The sequence below is a fragment of the Ambystoma mexicanum genome, chromosome 1q (assembly GCF_040938575.1).
Source record: "Ambystoma mexicanum isolate Mex_15411 chromosome 1q, UKY_AmexF1_1, whole genome shotgun sequence".
Lineage (NCBI taxonomy): Eukaryota > Metazoa > Chordata > Amphibia > Caudata > Ambystomatidae > Ambystoma > Ambystoma mexicanum.
Window position 1 is genome coordinate 801,224,479 of NC_090922.1, and position 19,619 is coordinate 801,244,097.

Here is a 19,619-nt window from a genome sequence, read left to right on the forward strand (position 1 = left end):
GAATATACATACATGTACAGATATATGGGGGTAGAATTTGATAACAAAGGAAACTATTTCACTTGCATCAAGGAGCGCAAAACAAAAGCTGCTCAACTTACAGCTTTAGTTTATAAATTCACACGAGAGCAATGCGGATTCTCAATTTGGGCAGCACGTCAGTTATATATCCAATGTTTGGCTCCTATGGTGACGTATGGGTTAGACCCACTGATAAATATGAACTTAGGATGGTTACAACTGATTGAGGGTAAGTTCTGGAGGAAAACCCTCGGCCTTCCACAGTGTATTCCCATGGCAATTATTAGACTTGAGCTAGGAATCTTCTCCCTTAGAGCCATGGTATTAAGAAAGAGGATGGAATTCCATATTAAACTCAATAATAAACCAACAAACAATCTATTACTGACGATTAGGGAAGAGTGTGCGGCTGGTAGACAGGCTAAATTTGAAAATCAGATTCGATCTCTGACTGAAGAAATTAGCTGGTCACCTGAATGGGGCCGGGAAAATGAAGTCCTGATTACCAGCATGCGCAATCGCCTCAACCTGTGGGATTGGCAGAACAATTTTAAACATCTTAATAGTCTGAAAAGCTATAGCTTTATTCTATTTATGCTATATACCTATGGAAAGGCGCAACTCTATCTAAATCAGTGCCCATCAGAACACCTGAGGCGGTTTATCCTATCAATGCGCCTCCATCACTTACCGACTCTATCTACCCAGGGCCCTGCACTGGGGCTAAGCCTAGCAGAAAGATATTGTAGGATTTGTGATCTCCCTACTGAACCTGAGACAGCTCAACACGTGTTGACGAGCTGCGGCAGGATGAGAATAGAGTATATCAAGTATCTGGGCGAATTTGTCCATAACACAGACTATATGGGCCAGGCAGATTTTTGGAAGCAGTGTGTTAACACATATAACCCTAAACTGCATTTAGCACTTTTTCAGGTCTGGCGAGTGGCAATTGCTCTCATGAAATTAAATTCAAGGGGGTCTTCCCCCGATAAGTAATTGACATTTTGTTGTGTAAGCATGAAATGTTTTATCTTAATTATGAATCAGAATAGGATGTTTACTCATCTCTTTTAGATTTTGACCCGAATTCATATATAAATTAACTATCTAGAAATTGTATCAAGGATTTTACTAAGTTTTGGAATTGTTTTGTACTTTACTGTATTCTATTTATGCATTTTAGATATCTGATGTTAATTTATGTGTAAAGTTTTTTACATTTGTTTAAAACTGTATCACATTAATAAATAATAATAATAATAATAATAATTATGGAGCAACTTAAATTGTTAGGAATGGAATTGCATGACTGTTTTTAATAAAGTTACACATACCGGTATTTGCCAGAGAGGATATAGATAGCTAATAAAAGTATCATCCAGATTACTTCTGATTTTTCAATAGTTTGAAGAAAACAAATCTCGCCTAGTACTCCCATACAGGCCTTTGGCACTTAAGGGTGAAGGAGAGTATTACTATTGCAATCTCTCCATTAGCCCCTTGAACCTGCAGTGAACAGAGAAGAGGGTAGCAAGAGCTTCGAGAGCCAGAGAGGAATTCAGGGTGAGCAGTGCTTTCAATGAGATGGGTAACTTAAATAGCTAACTTGGCTACACAAGTGTCAATTTAATTAGCAAACCAACAGAATTGCATAGCAAATTGCTATGCAACACTGCTTATTTTATGTCTTGTACTGGACCGTTGGTTTGCCCGGTGAAGCCCTGCTGCAGGTCCAAATCGCCAAGTTCATCTCGACAGAGAAGCCCCTTCAAGGACAACTTCTTCCTATGAGTTGGTAGGATCAATCAACTCGTAATCCACCTGGATACCATTCTCGGAGCTGGTTAGAATTAACCAGGGAGGACGACACCAGCTTGTGTGCTTGAAGAACAGCAACCGGAATCGAAGATTTGCCATTTTGCCAGCTTTGTGATCCATCCCCGTGCAGGAGTCACCCGACGTCCTCCCTCTTGTCCCCACGACTGAGGCTCAGGAACAGCGAGATCTGCAGGAACTGCTGGGAACAGAAGTCTTCAGCTGCATCTTTTTCTTCAATATAAGGTACTGTGAAAACCCGACCAAGAACTTTCCTCTCACCGCAAAAGTTTGTGGAACTTTGGCAACTTGCAGGCCTAGTCAGCTTGTGACCCGACATACAAACCTTTCTTCTGTGAACTATTTCTAAGAACCATGGCAAAGACTTTTCCGTTTTAAGTACCAGAACCGTTTTTACTTATACAACACACTAGCCCATTGACTTTGGCCTACCTATTAGATTGAATCAACTCCTCTGGTGAACTCAATTTGCAATGTTTTAAAGTAACTGTAATTTTCGTTTTTATCAATTTATGCCTTTTTGCTCCTACTTCAATGCTGTTTTGCTCCTACTTCAAGGGAGCTCAACTGTTTAGTAATCAGTATTGTAGTATTATTTTGTGTGATATTGGTTGCCTCATTGTGTGAATGCTTTATACATGATTGTGTAATAAATTAAGTGTTTTACCAAGAAACCTTGAGTATAAGTGTCTATCTGAATACTTGTCATTGTAGACCTCTGTAATGCCCTTACAAGCTCACATTCCCTCTTCAGATAAGCCTGGCTGCTCAGCTCGCTACCACAAACTGTGTGGTACAGACTTATACCAAAGGTTGGTTTTGCTTACACCTGTAATCCTAGTTGTGTGCACTGCATACAAACTTTGCCTAACAGGGTCTGCCTGGCCTCCCTGACCGATCATTTAAACTAAACATTTGACCTACCTGCAACAAAGAAGAAAGTGTATAGGTTGCCTAAAAGTACTTACCGGTATCCGTGTTGCTTACTTAAAATTTTGGTTAGAAGAAAAGGTTTGCTAAACTTGAATGCTACTCTAAATATTAACTGTATATCATTTTATTTTATTGGAATGTAGGTGATTTCAAATTGTTACCATCAAACACATCAATACAATAACAATACCCAAACTTCCAAAAATCATATCAAAATTTAGAATCTGATAAAAAAAATATCATTCATCCCGATTTCTCTTAATCTATAAAACCATAAATGATCATAACCTTCCACCATTAGTCCATCTCTACTTGTTTTTTTAACATGTTTTGTAAACGCCTAATCCAAGCATTTGGCTAAAGCAAATGTTATTTCAAAATCATCACCCCGCACACATACTCCCACCATTTGTCAGCACAGCGATGGTTTTTCCAGTATGAATTCACCTAAGTAGGTTAGTTCTTAGGTCTTTCAAGCCTGGGCAAAATAACATTAAGTGCTGCAAGGCCTATTGCGTTTTTACACAATCGACACTTCATCTGTAAAACCCCTTTGGTTTCGAGATATTAAAACCTCATGTGTCGTGTGTTCATTCGAAATCTCAAAAACAATTCCCGATGGTGTGAACTAGGGAATTTGGTCAGGTATTTTGGAAGCACGTTCAAAAATGCAAGTTTGTTATTTAAATGTACACATAATTTGAACTCCTTTTTCCTGATCTCCGTTTCCATCCAGTCTTTATACCACCATTTCTTTTTTTAAAGAGTCAGGATTAATTTTTAACAACTGTTCAGTTGTACCCATACTCAATATCTCTGCACTGTTCCACCCACGTTTTCAATACCCCTTCGCGACAGCCTTTCCTATCCTTTAAAACAGAAAATTGGGGAGGTCCTTCATCCATGATTAATTTACGAAACAGCAAAACAGATTTCCAGGTCACCGTAGTATGGATTGAAAGAAGGCCCAGTTCATATCTTATGACTGAAATTGGGATACAGTTTGGCAAACATAAAATTGTTCTCCCAAAGATGCACTCCAATACACCCCAAGTTTCCCATGGTAGGCTCAAAGAAGACTCCGCCCATATGATAAAGCTGGGACCACTTTCTGCTTAACAAACTTTAATACCGGTATTTGTCAACATTTCCCACATTTTTTGTGAATCACAACTCCTTGCACCATCAAGCTCTTTGCTTTCGCTTTTAGCTCGGTGATCCGCAAGGAGTCATTTACACTTGAATTTACACACATTTCCCAAATATCTTACCGCTTCCACTGGTCTTAACAATTCTGAGCCTAATCACCATTTCTTCCTGTTAACTTCTGCAACACCAGATTCTCAGATTTAGCTACATTTATTTGTAATCCATCGAGTTAAACATAGTCCTGCAATACTTTCAATTTCCTCTAAAGTCTAATGGGGATTTGGTCAAGGATGACCAAATCATCTGCATACATCATCCATCCCACCGGGATACCATTTATCCTCAGCGAGAATGTGTTGCACAGATTCATGACATCTTTCAAATCTGAGATAAACAGGTTGAACAGAGCAGGGTCCAAAGGGCAACCCTGCTTTAGTCCTTAATAAGTGGGCAATTACACAAGTAGCTTCCACCATAACAAATCTCGGTTTATGCTGTTGAAGGCTTGCTTCAAGTGTATAAAGGCTAGATTTAGCCTAGTTTCTTTCCTTATTACTGGAATGTTCAATATATTAACCAAAAACAAACTTAGGCTCCACCCAACCTCCTTTACTTGGAGGTTGATGACAGTCCTAATGCTCTGACCTCACCACCCATTCTTTCAGTCTCACCGGAACCACTGAAGCAAATATTTTTCCCAAAACATCAAAAAGAGCAATAGGGTGTTACTTTTTAGGGTCTCCCATAAGGCCCCTCTTGAAGATCAGTACCAATGTGGCCAGTTTCCACAATGGTGGAACTTCTTTGGCCTTTAAGACCGAACTAAATACAATGTAAATAAAAATTCTGCCCATTCTTCCGGGCCCGATCCGCAACATACTTTTTGTCAGTCTGTCGGGTCCAGGGGCACGGGAGCTACTGGCCTTCTTAATCAGTACTACTATTTTATCTTTATCGAAAGGGCTTACCCACTTGTTTTGCTCGCTACAAAGCAGGGCCATTTCATTAGATTCTGGGGCAGCAAACAGCCTTTCATAGTGTTGGGCCCATTTATCTTCCGACACTGGGTTGCTGTGTAGGGCCAGTTTGGACTTCCATGCATTATTTAACACTTGCCACAAACTCCTAGCATTATTTAAGGATATCATTCTAAGCATTGATTCCGAATCATGTTGGAGGACAATAGTAGTATGCAAAATCAGCCGGTTCTTATACTGCAGCTTCCTTTTTTTAATTTTTTTTTTTTACAGCAAGCAGCTCTAAACAAAGCTGGGAGATTCATGATGTCCTTATGTAACTTTCTTTTTTTTAGGGAGATGTCTTCATTATATAAGTGTTTTGATTTAAAATGTGATTTCCCTCTCTCCGTTTTGAATTCAGTAAAATCTAATCTAATATGGACGTATAATCAATCCTAATGGAATGGTGCTCTCAACGCGGACAGATAGTTTTCTGTCAGTAGGAGCACATCTGCTGGATTTTGCTGCAGCCTATTGTGCTCAGTTTCGATCTTAACCTTAGCCACCCACTACTCTTGATTTCGCTCAATAGGAAGACATGTTATTTTCAACAGAGCATGGTCACTGTTAGATGTTGAAATAGCCTATGAAGATCATACATACAAATCAAGAATGGAATTCTGCAATCCTCTTTGGCGCACCAGGTATGTCCCCTGTTGTATGACCATTTAACATTTGGAAGTTTCTTTCTTGTAGGTCCCTAACCCAAACTACTGCTCTACGTTTCTTCCCCTGCAACTCACTGCAAACATTCATACCTTCTCTCGGCTCAATTATCAGGCAGTCTATATTCAGGTCACCACACAAAATAATCCATGAATCTGGCAATAAGGCATTAAAATTGTAAATTAAGGACGTCACAATCTAGGAAGCTAGTTGATTTCCATGCCACAGGGTTCCAATATAAGTTAAATGATCACTAGTGAGTTTTCCCTGACTCACTTTAGCATCCCTAATTCAATTACTAATGTTTGAATGTATGGGTTGGCATTACAGTCTTCCAGTATGTTCAGGCCAATCCAATGTGTTATGATAGTAAATAGGTTTGCATTCAAACCTTTTTTGGCACAGAAATCATGATCATATCGAAAGACCAAGAGAAGGAAACCACTATCGCGCGGCCAACGGAAATGGGAACCGCACCATCGCTGTCTAAGGTAGTAAAAAACCTGGGAGTCCTGATGGACAACACCCTAACCTTAGAACAGCAAATAAACGCAACAGTCAAGAAATGCTTCTTCCTCCTCCACACAGCAAGAAAAATACTACCTTTCCTCTCCTTCACGCACAAAACACTCACTATCGTCGCCCTCATGTCAAATATCGACTATGCAAACAGCCTCTACCTCGGAATATCTACTGAAGAAGCTACAACGGAACCAAAACAAAGCACCCAGACTACTCCTCAAACTATCCAGAAGAGATCACATCACCCCTGCCCTAAAAACACTACACTGGCTCCCAGTAAAACACTATCACCTTCAAAACAGTATGCATAACGCACAGGGCAATCTGCGGACAAGGAGCAGAATTCCTACAAAAGAAAATAATCTACAAGCCAACGAGACCCCTCAGGTCAACCAACGAAATCCGCCTGGAAATAAAACCTTACATTAAGAAAAAACTTGGCGGAACCGCCTTCTACCACTTAGCTGAAAAAACCTGGAACAATATCCCAAAAGAAATAAGGAACACCAAAGATCACCTTAAATTCAGAAAATTACTAAAAACCTGGCTCTTCAATACCAGAGATTAAAACCGGAACAGCAAGACAAAATGACTAAACGGGAAAGGACAAGGACAAGCTCCCAGAACCGATTGAGCAGCACTCAGGGCACCGGGAGGGATGACGCCAGACAGATTGGTTAAGATGCGAGACTCATGGAGATGGAGGCAACAATCCTAGCCAATCCTTATCATCCCCAACCGCCCGTTAGCTACAACTAGGTACCACTGGGTTGTGGAGCTGGCGAGATATCACCAATCACCATACTAACGGAGGCCTGGACACTGGCAGGCGCACTAGCCGTGTGGGTGGGGGTGAGGAACATGCAAGGTTGTGGACGGAGCGGGACGGAGCAGGCAGCGAGATGTTCAAGGGGCCTCGAATGCAAACGGGCAGGGACCTTCAGAAGCACAGTGTGCCCAAGCACCCCACCGGGTGAATTTACCAGAGCCCAACTGGTCAATTCACGATAGAGATACCAACTAACCAATACCACTAACGATTTCCCCTCTGCGTACACCTCTCAAACTCCAAACCAAACAACCACAAACCTCCAGCACAACAAACCGCACAAACTTCACTACACTGCAACAACAAAAAATAAACACAGACTCGCACATCAGTACACGACGACTACCGGCCGCATACAGCACAGGCCCAGCCGACGGACCCACCGGGCTGAGGTTGCCAAGAGCACATCAATGCACTCTTGCACTTTTCCAGCCTCCACCCACTAACTCACCTTCCCTCCCTCCCTCTTTCAGAGCCGCCAGAGCGCCAGGGGACCACTCCGGTGGTGTTAGTGTGCGGTACAAATGTCCTTCAACATTAACGATTAAGGTACACGCTAAAACCATCTAAGACTAGGAAGTTAATCATCCAAGTCTCCTTAAGGCATAAAATATCGAAGTTACCAACAGTGCAATTAACATGAAATAAATGGACAAATCCCCTGGTGTTACAAGAACCCATTGTAATACATTCAGGAGTTGCTGGCTCTTGGCATTGCTGCTTTTTATGGGTTGTCAGCACACCAGCCAGCCAATCCCAAGAGTTAACCTTCCCCAAGTTTGATTTCACATATCTTTTTTCTATAATCGTTCTTTTAAAATTATTTGTAGCACTGAATGTTATCTGTAGGGTATTTCGGATACCATCCTTGTTAGATTGTGTTCTCGAACAGGACAGGGTTTGAATGAGCAAAGTCAATTTGAGAGGTACTGCTCCTCCTTGACTATCTTCTCGTCACAAACCCCAGCCTTTTTTTTTTTTTTTTTTTTTAACTCAGTCCAAAGGGCCTCGTCATTGTTCTCCAGTATGGCAAAACCCAGAGGGTGTAAAGACACTGCAGCGTCTAAAAGCAAAATTGCGAATTAAAGTTGCAAACAAACCCAATTGTGTTATTTTTAATTTATAAATTCAACTACTGCAATATCGACAGATTCAATGGCTTTTAACTTTGATATGTAATGGAAGCATCTACACATTATTACGATTCACTATCAAGCCATCCTTCATGGACAATATTCTCTCCAATATTAGGCTGTTTTCCAAAAAATGTGCTGGTCGACCACTCGTTCCCGTCCTTTCGGCACTCTTTCTTTAAATTGCGAGACTTCTGTGGGGCATTATTGGAAATGGGTCCAGACTGCTTATCCTCGTTTACCGTTGGTCGTTTAGCTGTTCTGAAAGCATTATCAGCCCAAAGGTGTTTTTTGGCAAGTGTCAAAAACACAGCTCTTTGATCCGACCTGTTTGGACTTTCCCCCTCTTCCCCAACAGGTCGTCTCCGTTTGGTAGATCCTTGTTTGAAAGCTTGGATTATCATTGAGAGATAAGTACTTTACCTCAATATCCTCGGTTTCCTCTTCGTCACAGATATCCATTAAATGTTCTCCAGGCGAGAAACTGTATTGCCCCATTTTCCTCTTGTATAGAAAATGAACGTCTTGATTTTGGTCTGTTCAGTTAGTTCCATTGTTCCTCTTTGGGATCTCATGGTCCAACAGATTCAGGTGAACAGCCTCTCAAATTGCGTCATTTGATTTTCATAAGTGGAATGATTTTTTTACTTTATCTGTTTTTTGCATCGTGTATAAAAGAAAATGAGAAATTGGTATGCTCTTGGACGTTCCATTATCAATTATTTCAGTTGGCTCTCTCCCCGGCTATACAACAATTACATTGACTATTAGTCGTCCTTTCACTCAAATGTTCTTCCTGGTTTCGTCCTCAGTCATCACGTTCCTCACTTCCAGATAATGTATCCAGGGCGGTAGCACCCAGATCTTCGACACATTGTAAACTCAGATTACCATTCATTACTTCATCGTCCGGACTCCTTAGAACAGTCTGCATATTTGTGTCGGTATTTAACAAATTTATAACTGACACTGGCATAGTTATTTCTTCCTTGCTGGGCTTCAGCAACCTCAGCGCTTCTCTTGTTATCTCGGTTAGCACATTTCTTTCTCGTCCCGCCTCTCTGCTAGATCCAATAAGTGCATATGAGTGAGTCGCCAATTAATTCCTGCACTCCATTCTATTTTGCATAGATGTTAGAAATTACTTTGAATCAGCTTAGAATGCACCATGGCATGGAGGTCAAGGTAGCCTGGTGCTTGTAGCTGTCATTTGTCGACTCAAAGTTTTAAGAATGGAGCCAACACAATTGTTAAAGCAGACATCAACTCAACCTGAAAAGTCCTAAGAAGAATCAGAGGACAGGGGGTGAGTTACAGTGGTTCTCCAGGTTAAAGTAAACATCAAACTTGCTTGAATTTGTGGGTCTGCAGGCTTCTTGCAGAGGTTAAAACTACTGTTTCCTTGCAACTCTAATGGTCAGTAACTCACTTGGAGTATAAGGATTCAGAGGAAGAAGATTCTGTGCCCGAAAAGAGGTCACTATCCTATTTGTGACCTTGCGATCCCGAGTTCCCAGAAGTCCTTCTAAAAGGGCGGGCTGAGCAATATTAGCCATCAATGTTCCCAACAATTCAGTTGACTCAGCTCTCCAACGATTCTTTGATGGAATACTCAGGATCTCATTCTCTACTGTCATTTAAACCCGATGTCTTTCGAGCAGCAATACTGCTACTTTCCAGCTGTATCAAAATGTCTGCTATATCACTAGACAATCTTGTGGCCAAACTTGAATTCCCAGGCGTTTCAACTGTAATCTCAGGTTTTGCCAAGCATTGGGGTACCAACTGAAATTGCTTGTCAGATCGAGATGGGGATAATCTGCCTGAATTGCAGGTTTTATTGTGCCAAATCAAAACGATGTTGGCTTCGTTCTCATGTAAAGGTTAGAAGGAGACTCTCCATTGCCAGTATTACTTTCCAACATGGTCGCCCATATTAGTGGAAATTAATAGCGGGTCGGTCACGCTAGAGGAAGAAGCAACTCTGGCCAGTAGGTAGTCTGTCGGCTCCGACCACTTAAGCCTCTGTAGGTTCAGTAGGGGTCAAGCTTGATATTGCCTCAGTTGCTGTTGTCGGTGAACTAACCTCCAGGGACGAGCAGATAAATGGAGACTTAGGTGCAATCGTACTATTATCACTGACACTCATTAAAGCCTGATCTCTTAATTCCAGTGCTCAACCCTCGACACCCGTTGCGTTATCGTCCAATGTCTTCACACTCAACCACGGAGACCATAGGGGTAAATGCCCGTCCCATCCATTCCCACTGCAGTTTCCGAACGATTGCAGTCTCTCTGCTATCACAAAATCCCCCTCACAAAAGTCAGAGCAGGCACTTTTGGGGGTAGGCACAGGGGATCCTGAAAAGTAAGTTACCTTGAGTATCTGGGGTTGATTCCACCAGTCGTAGGCCAGCGTTGCATGCTAGGAACTGTAAGTGGGCTTGCCGTCTCGTCCTCTGTAGGACTCCCTTTACTGAATCAGACTCCCGCTCCATTGCTTATGTCCTTCGATGTGAAACCAAAATAATCACAAGGACCGTCAGAAGTTTCCAAGGACTGTTTCGTAAGCACAAGCACTGGTCCCCCAGAAAAGCACAGCAAAATGCGGAGGAACAGAGCATACACGCCTGCAATGCTCCGCGCTGGCCACCGTCTTCTTGCAGTAACTCCTCTTCTGATCGGTCAACAGCAAAAAAATACTGTACATAGAGCACCTCGCATTGTGTGTTTGGGCAGATCGCTGCTTTCTTACTCTGTGTGTGCCCCACCCTTCCCGCCCCTAGTGCTTGTGATTGGCCTCTGAATCCTCTCTGTGCTCCAGTGCAGATAGCCAGCAGGTGCTTTCAATTTCTTTTTTGTTGCTGTGTTTTTCGTTTGTGCTAGTGTGTGCCCACTCGTCGTAGGCTTCCTGCTCCCTTTCCGCCACCTGCCTCCTTCCCTCCTTGCATCGCATTGCATTGTCCCTCTCTTCCCACGTGTCCAGTGCTTACTCCCAGATTCCACCCCGCCCTTTAAGCCCGATTGGCCCAACACACCCATTTATGACCACCACCAAGGGCAGCCTCTGTCCAGGAAGCCCTAGGCTAAGGGCCAGGGGCAAAGGGCAGCTCCTACAAAAGCAGCTCCAGATCGTGCCTGCCATCCATCAGCAGTGACCGACCAGGTTAGTGTGGTGTGGACAGGGGGCACAGCAATCACTGCATCCCACCAAACCGAACATTAGGTTCCATGTGTTAAAATCGTGGCAAAACTGGCCGTGAACACAAAATATTGTGGCAAAAAGGCAGTGGTTTTGCCACCGCAATCCATGTAAAGGATGCGGGGCACACCCCCGCAACTCCTAGACCCATTATATCATTTAAGGGGAGCGGGGGACACCATGCAACCCCTGCTCCACTTAAATGGTGTAATGGGGTATACCTTTAAACGGTCAAACCACAGCATTTTTGCCGCAATTTTATCACTGCATACCCTCTCTTATTACTCCTACTTCACCCTACAGCTTACATACAGACACAATGCTAGCCCACCACAACTAGGCAAACTGTAGCATAGCTACCCATCTCATCTAGGTGAACTGTGTCCCAACTCTGCCAGTTAATATATTGCATCTGGTCAGGGAGAACAAACATTACTGCCCACCTCTGGGCTGCTAAGCCGCTCTTGGCGACTAGAGGTTTTAGTATGATGCACAGGGCATGCAATGGGTTGGTCATCATATCCTGCACTTTAATAGCTAGCCATTCTGTATAACCCTCCAACTACACAACTGCAGCTTTACCAATTATCTGACTCCCCCAGGCACTCTGCCTCTCTTTGGCTATCTGCCATAGCCAGCATTTACCACACTAGTTCAAGGTAGCCACCCTGCAATCAGCCTCATTGTGCAAGTTAATCACACTTTGCATCGTGACAATGGTGTTAGCCACGCATAGTTTGTATTACGGCATGTAGGGATGGTTTAGTATAGTGAATCTATTAACATGCATTACATCCATACAGAATTGCGGAGATAATCATGCATCTTATCTAGATAGAAATGCAAAGGACATCTGGCGTCACATCTAGATAGAATTGTGAGGATTAGCATGCGTCCCTTCTCGATAGCGATGCCATTAACCAACCCTACCAAAAATCTCACCCCTCTGCATACACCTCTCATGCTCAAACCAAACAACCATACCTCTAAGCAAAACAAACAGCAAGCACTTCACTACACTACACTGCAACCAAACAAACCACAGTCTCACAACAGCACATGAGGGCAACCAACCGGGGAGCGAACTTAAGCTTAGCGAACAGTATTAACAGAACGGATGCTGCCAACATTACAGCTCTCTTACTCTTCTCCTGCTCAGTCCTACTAAGCCATCCCACCCTCTTTCCCCTTCAGATCCACTAGAACACCAGGGGACCACTCCGGTGGCGATATTTCATGGTATGAATATCCTTTAACATTAACGGGAAACACTGCCACTACAATTCCACCTTACACTTTTTTTAAAACAAATTTTATTGATTTTTACAACAAACAAAGCATAACCATCACACCCGACATTTTTGGTAACAAGCTTCTTAGCATACATTTGCGTATTTATTGCTGTCTTCCCCCTGCTTTAACTCGAGCTTCCACCTCAGTTCTTCGGACTTCCCTTCTCTTAGGGTTCATCCCCTTCGCCGTTCTTAGACGTTTAATATTCACTGGAATTGACATGGGAGGATCCCGACAATGTGGCTACCATTTGTCTCCATGCTATCAGAGGTCACACTTCATTATCCTCCCCTCTGCTGACTGCCTCATACCATACTGCTGTCTCAGCGTCTGCCCATTTCAGGAGATTGTTCCACCATACCTCTTATATGGGTCTATGGCCTGCTTTCCAACTCATGGCTATTCTACTTTCGGCCAGGTCCTTGAGTTTGCACACGTGTTTCAGGCTGTGTGGTCTGGTGAATCCCCCCCATCATGCATGCCCACACGGATTCCACATCTAGATTGATTCCATTTTCAGATAGTCGTAGCTTAATTTCATCCCAGAATTTTCCCACCTTCGGGCACGCCCAGAACATATGGATCATCCCAGCATCCACCTCCCTGCAGTTGGGGCATTTTTGTACTTCTGTACTCCCAAATGTGGCGATCTTTCGGGGGGGGGGGGTCATATATGCCCTATGGGTGACAATCTGCTGCAGACTCGCATTCCTAGACACCTTTTATGATATCTGAGCTCTTTCCCATTGCCCGTCTTGCATAGGTACTCCTGCTTCCTCCTCCCAGTCCCGTCTCAATTGGAGCAACTCCTTATCCACCCTAGACATCACCAGTTCGTAAATCCGGGATATTTCGTGCCCTCCCTCCGAGATCATACATTGTTTCTATGGCAGTATCAGGTTGTTCTGCTAGTGCTATTTCGGACCATGTTTCCTTCAACCGTTTAACTAATCTAGTATGTGTGATATATTGCCCCGTATGTACCCCAGTTTCGTGCCACTATCGTTTGGAAGTCCAGTGCCTTCCCGTCTTGCCATATATCTCCCAAGGTCGCTAGGCCTACCGGCTCCCAGTGTTTGCGGATCCCCTTCCTCAGGTGCTCATCCACCCCATGTAGTGCCACAAGTGGCGCCTGCGGGGAGCATGCGGTCGGGTTTCCATAGCTCGACATGCTTTGTGACATGTCTTCCAGCCCAGTTCCAGAAATTTCGATCGCCCATGCAACTCTGGTTTGGGTAGCCATATCAGTTCTTTTAGGAAATAAGGGTCACATTCACCCCTCAGCAATTTAGATTCTGCTGTCTCGTCTTCCGACAGCCACCTCGTGACATATTGTAATTGCGCTGCCAAGTGTTATATCTCAAAATTTGACAGGTTTATACCCCCTCTGTCATACGTATTCTGTAATTTCCATAGGGCCACTGTTTCTGGAGTTGTGCCACAGGAAACCTCTGCATAAACTCTGGAGTTTTATAAAAAAAAGCGTTTGGGCAACATGTGTGGGATATTTGCAAAAAAATGAAATATCCTAGGCAGGACCACCATCTTAAGCAAGGCCGTCCTCCCCAACATGGCTAGTGGGAGCTTTGCCCAGAACCCCATGCTGTTCTTGATACCTTCTACTGCTCTCTCAACCGTGTGATATATGTTAATCCCCAGGTATCCAAATGTTCTGGTCTGCCAGGCTATCTGCAAGATAGGCAAGTTCTCCTGTGGGACTCCTCTGTACTCTGTGGTTATCGGATATGCTTCTATCTGGGACCTATCCGTTTGATCGGAGTGTATGAGTTTATTTATTACCCGCTTAAGTCTGTTCGCCAGCACAGCCAAGAGAATTTTACTGTCCTGGTTTAGCATGGATAGTGGTCTGTACGACCCACAGTCTGTGCTTGGCTTGTCAGGTTTGAGGAGTGGAATGAATACCGCCTCCCTCAGATTTCGGCAGTCTCCCTTTCTCAAAGGCCTCGTTTAGCATTGCCAATAGCAGGGGGGAGAACTTCTTGTCTATACGTTTTATAGAATTCGCTAGGGAGCCCGTCTGTCCCAGGGGCTTTGCTCATGGGGAGATGTATTACCACTGTCTCCAATTCCTCCATTGTTATTGGGCATCTAGGTTCTCCCGGTCTTCCTCACTCAATTTAGGTAATCCTATGTCTTCTAGTGTCTCCTGAGTCTCCTGCTCTGCCGTCTCTCCTGCATCTTCATAGAGGTGTTTGTAGAATCTAAGGAATCCCTCATTCACACTCCTGGGTGTTCCAGACTTGGCCCGCTTCTCCCGTTATCTCTCCAATTGCTGATCTTGGTGTCTCGTTCTTGTATAGCCATGCGAGCAGCCTCCCCGGTTTGTCTCCCCCCGCGTGTTGTCTCTCAATGTATTTTGTGCAATTCAGGTTGCATAACTTCTCCCAGAGCCCGCCACATGCTTGTTGTAATTGGCTCAAATGTTCGGCGTCCTCCTATGAGGTGCCCCCTCTTCATAATAACCTCTAGTTTTTCTGTCTCCTGTAACTCTTGCACTATAGCCCCTTGGAGCACTCTAGATTTGGATATGGCCGCCCCCCTCACTACCAAATTAAAGGCCTCCCATAGGGTACCCTCTGACTACACGCTTCCAGTATTATTTTTGAAATACCCAATTATCTCCTCCCTTATGTCCTCTCGGAATGCGGGGTCCTTCAATGCCTCGGCTCTGAGCTTCCATGTTGGGATCCTGGCTCTGGGGGGCTGATGTTGCCACGCCAGTACCAGAGGGGAGTGGTCCGATAGTATTCTCGCCTCATATTCTGAACCCGTCATTTCCCCAACAAGTTCCAGAGTGGCGAACATATAATCCAGTTTCATGTACAGGTTTTGTGGGGCGGCATAGTGTGAGTAGTGCCTATCATTCGGGTGTTGCTGTCTCCATATGTCTTCCAGCCTAAAGTCTCAGCAGGGCTTGTAGCATTTTTGCTGCGGGGTGGGCTTCTCTAGTTTCGTGTCTGATCTGTCCATATTGGGGTTCAGCGTGCAATTGGAAGTCCCCTCCCCATATAACCGTGCCTCGTATGTGAGGACTGATTTTACTATATAGTGTCTTGAAATAGGCCACTATCTTGGTTAGGGGCATATGTATTTATGATGCAGTTCTCTATTCTCTAGCAGCCCCCGACTCCACCTTACACTTACCTGTATATCATCTAAGAGTTTACTATTTAACTGAGTAATGCTTACCAAAAGTCTTACGGCATATAAACGTGAATAAGTTTACTTACCTGTACTTCTAATACTGTGTTAGCTTTAGCTGCCTTAGTGTTTATAATAACAATATTTTTATAAAACTACTGTGCATCAGTGCATTCTTCAAAATAGGTGTTTCCAGAGGTCTTTGTACTTATCTACAGCCCTTCTCCCTCCTAGACTAAGCCGGTATGCAGTGATTTAAACGAATTAAAAATAACAAATACAATTTTTAACAAACCTAAAACGAGAAAAATAAATAAAAAATAAATCAAATTTAAAAAACAAACGTGGAGGTGGGTAAGTGGTTAAAATAGGTGGGGTTTAAAACATAGGAAAACGGGGGGTTTGAGGAGAACCCCCAAATAAAAAAATAAATTTCAAATCAATATTTCTTCATTGTTTTAGGTTTGTTAAAAATGCATTATTTATTTATTAATTTGTTAAAAGCACATGTAACCGACTAAGCCTGGCTGCTCGTCTATTGCTACCAAACCTTTTGGGTAGTTCAGGCCAAACCTAAGAGTTAGAGCCCTTTAGCATCTAAAAGTGAGTCTACTGTAGTCCTACCACAGGTGGACTTTGGTAAAACTCCCTAACCACCACCACACACCAGCAACGCTTCTACCAAGACCCTCTACCTTGACCTGCAGGATTCCTTCCAGGTTGTTGGTTCAGCTGTATCCAAATCTACCAGGTTCTTTGTATGAGGCAGTGTCACCTGCATAAGGATATTGCTTGTCCGCCCCCTAACACCCCACCTTTCCTTTTGTTCCCCTTTTCATTAGAAGTAGATTGGCATTTACAATGACTTGGTGGAATGTTTGTTCCTGCCAAATGGGCACTGATGTGCTTAAGAGGTCATACATATTATTTTGGTCTATGCTGTCCAAAAATCCTCCTCTTCCTCACCTTCATAATTAGGGTCTGGCCAGTATAGCCATTGGCCCCACAGTGTACTGGAGAGTGTCTCTTTAGCTAATGCATAGGCGCTATTGGACCTTGGCAGGTGTTTTGAGTGTGGTTTTGAACATGTTTAGGAAAGGAGTTTAGGTAACAGCCGTGTTTTGTACAATTTAAGAAGGTAACTCTGACTGATTAAGTGGGTGGATCTGAGCATTGTGACCACTGGGAAGTTTAAGTGTGCAAATCCTGCTGTTTTGGCAGCTGTTGCAAGTTCTTCACTTTTGAGAGCCATGTTTTGGCATTTTTTCTGGTATGTTCTGGTCGGTGCAATGTCTAGGTGGGTATTTTTTCAGCGCCTTCTTTGGAGGGTTTTTTCCGTGTCATATTTAGATGTTTCAGTGCTCTTATGTTTTTAGGCAATTTATTTGCTGTTGCTGTGCGCGCTGGATCAGTCGGTGTGCAGAGTGGCTTCCGCTGCTGCAGGCACCTCACCCTTTCCTTGTGATCTTTAGTGAACATGGCCTTGGCACTCGATATGGATACAGGCTACGAGCTAATTTGTTTCACTAGTCTTGTGGGTGCCATGTTGAGGCCTACAGAACTGATAGACTCTTTGGAGATGGGCGTAAACTGGTTTGGTGCCTTTGGAATTTCTTGCTGTCTGGGAGCCTGGGGTATGATATATGATATGATACAATAGGTTATTTATAACACGCTTAATACCCAGAGGTTTCTAAGCACGGACTCGGGATGGAACCTGTGGTGCTCCGTGTCGTCTTGCTTCCAAGGCGAGCACGTTGCCGCTGAGCTATCCTCCAGAGACAAAGGGTGACTAGGAATCAGCACACTGCCCTGAAGATTCCACCTCATTGTCTTGCTGAATCTCTGATGTGCTTGCCTCAGCAACCTACATGGAAAGTACTGCCAACTGCCGTTGCTTCCTACTTGTTAGGAAATAGTTTCACAAATCAAAACGTTCACAGTGTTAAAGGAAAATGATAGCCGGAGACTAAGTAACTGTCATGCAAATATCAATGTACCCCCCTCCTGCCCCCGCTCTCCCTCCTGTACGCTGAGGAAGATATTGAGGCTTCTACTCATGGGGCCTTGTCTGGTGTCGGTCACCCAAAAGCTGTGGAAATCTGGTGTCGCATTGCCGGATGGAGCAATGTTTTTCTCAGCTTCTCAAAGTCATAGCCAACCGATGGCAGAAAAATAAATAATCTCAAGACATAGAAGCATGAAAGATTATGGGTCGCTGTAAAGGAAGGCTTGGGATGATGTGACAGGAACGCCCCTGTCGACCCCCTGTTTTTTGGTTTCAAAAAACAAAGTGTAATACTCCAAGCTCACCACTCATGCAAAACAAAGCATGTGAATCTAAACAGATTCACAAGCCTCTGAAATACATTTTACATCTATTTAGTACTGGTGGCATTAGTAATGACTTCATTGTCTACAGTCACACAATCACTTTGAATACCTAACACTGTCTTAAATATCATTTTTTTTTTATAACGTCCTTAATACTAACGAGGTTTCTAAGCGCGGACCCGGGATTTGAACTTGTGTTGCTCTGAGTTGTCTTGCTTCCAGACAAGCACGTTGCCATTGAGCTATACTATCCGTATTGAATCGTGTCCTTCATGACTCTTGCTAGTCATAAGTTTACTTAGTTAACCACTCCTGCACAGAGACTTGTCAGTTCAGGCTTAATGAGTGCAGAGTAGCAGGAGAAAAGATGGAAAAAACAACCACATCAGTCACACAGACAAGGCAGAGTACGTACAAGGAGAAGCAGAAATGTGTAGAATACATACAAAGAGGCTTCGTCCAGGAAGAGAGGCGAGAGGCCCCAGCAAAGCTGGATAAAGATCAGGAGGATGGGAGAAAGCCCGCTCTTCCTCTTCCTCCAAGGCAGCCAGACTCTTTAGCAGGTCCGGAGGAAGTAGAGGGGAGCCCTTGGGGTCCTAATGACAGAAAGGAGCAAAATGAGAGACGAAAATGCAAGAAAAGAAATAAAAGCAATCTAAGCAAAGACAGAAAGAAGATTTAAAAGAAAGTATTTTGTGCTTAAACAGAAAATGGACCAGGAAAGTGAAAAATGAGTGGGACAAAAGAGAATTAGTTTGTACTGACAGTGGGATAAAAGTAAAAATACTCAACCATTTTGACTCTCTTACTGGTAATCCTTAGAGGCCGTCCAACAGACTAATTGGATGTCCAAGCTGCACAACAGCTTACTGGAACATCCTTTGCATGACAAAAAAACGAATAGATAAAAGGGAAGGCCCAAACAAATGTGTGGCCACTAGTTGCACCGCTGCTATGTGCTCACTGACCATCACCACCACAACCTTTTCTTCTCATTCACTCTGCGGGACAGTAAGTTATGTTGGGCAGCTTCATCTGGAAGGACTACCAGTACAAGAGTCACTATGATAATCAAAATATCATTACTGATTTGAAAACTACCCAACTGCAGAGTCATGAAAATGGGATGATGGTAGTTGGTAAGTGTAGGTAAGAAGGTAGCCTAATCTGCTTATTTTAACAAAATAAATAAATGGACTGAACTTGAGAAAACACCCATGGAGTAATGCTTACTAAAGGTGCACATAGCCACCCCAAGTTGCAGTCCTACAGAGCAGATCCAAAGGGCCATGGAATTACAAAACTAACTTTGCCCTCACAACTAAAGCGTGGACCCCTTCAGGAAGAAAATCCCCACCTTTCGCATTTGATATGATAAGACACTAATGCCTAATGGAGGTCTTGGAAACATGTTTCTAATGTAAATTATAACCAAGGGTTAAACAAAAAGCCTTCTTGAAGACTGGATGACTTTTGAGCAGGTTTGGTATATTGTAGGAGTCCATCATGGACCTTTC

The 19,619-nt window shown here is 43.4% G+C and overlaps 1 protein-coding gene across 6 annotated transcripts in view; it reads right to left on the reverse strand.

The window, feature by feature from the left end:
- Positions 1-19,619, reverse strand: part of SMG7 (SMG7 nonsense mediated mRNA decay factor) — a 1,316,737-nt gene that overhangs the window by 218,156 nt on the left and 1,078,962 nt on the right. For 3 of the 6 annotated variants that reach the window (XM_069641401.1, XM_069641400.1, XM_069641399.1), the window contains exon 18: positions 18,549-18,698. The exons of the other annotated variants lie outside the window; for them this stretch is intronic. In XM_069641401.1, coding sequence (XP_069497502.1) covers positions 18,549-18,698 — 150 coding nt within the window. The remainder of the gene's footprint in view (positions 1-18,548; positions 18,699-19,619) is intronic. 6 annotated transcript variants of the gene reach the window in all.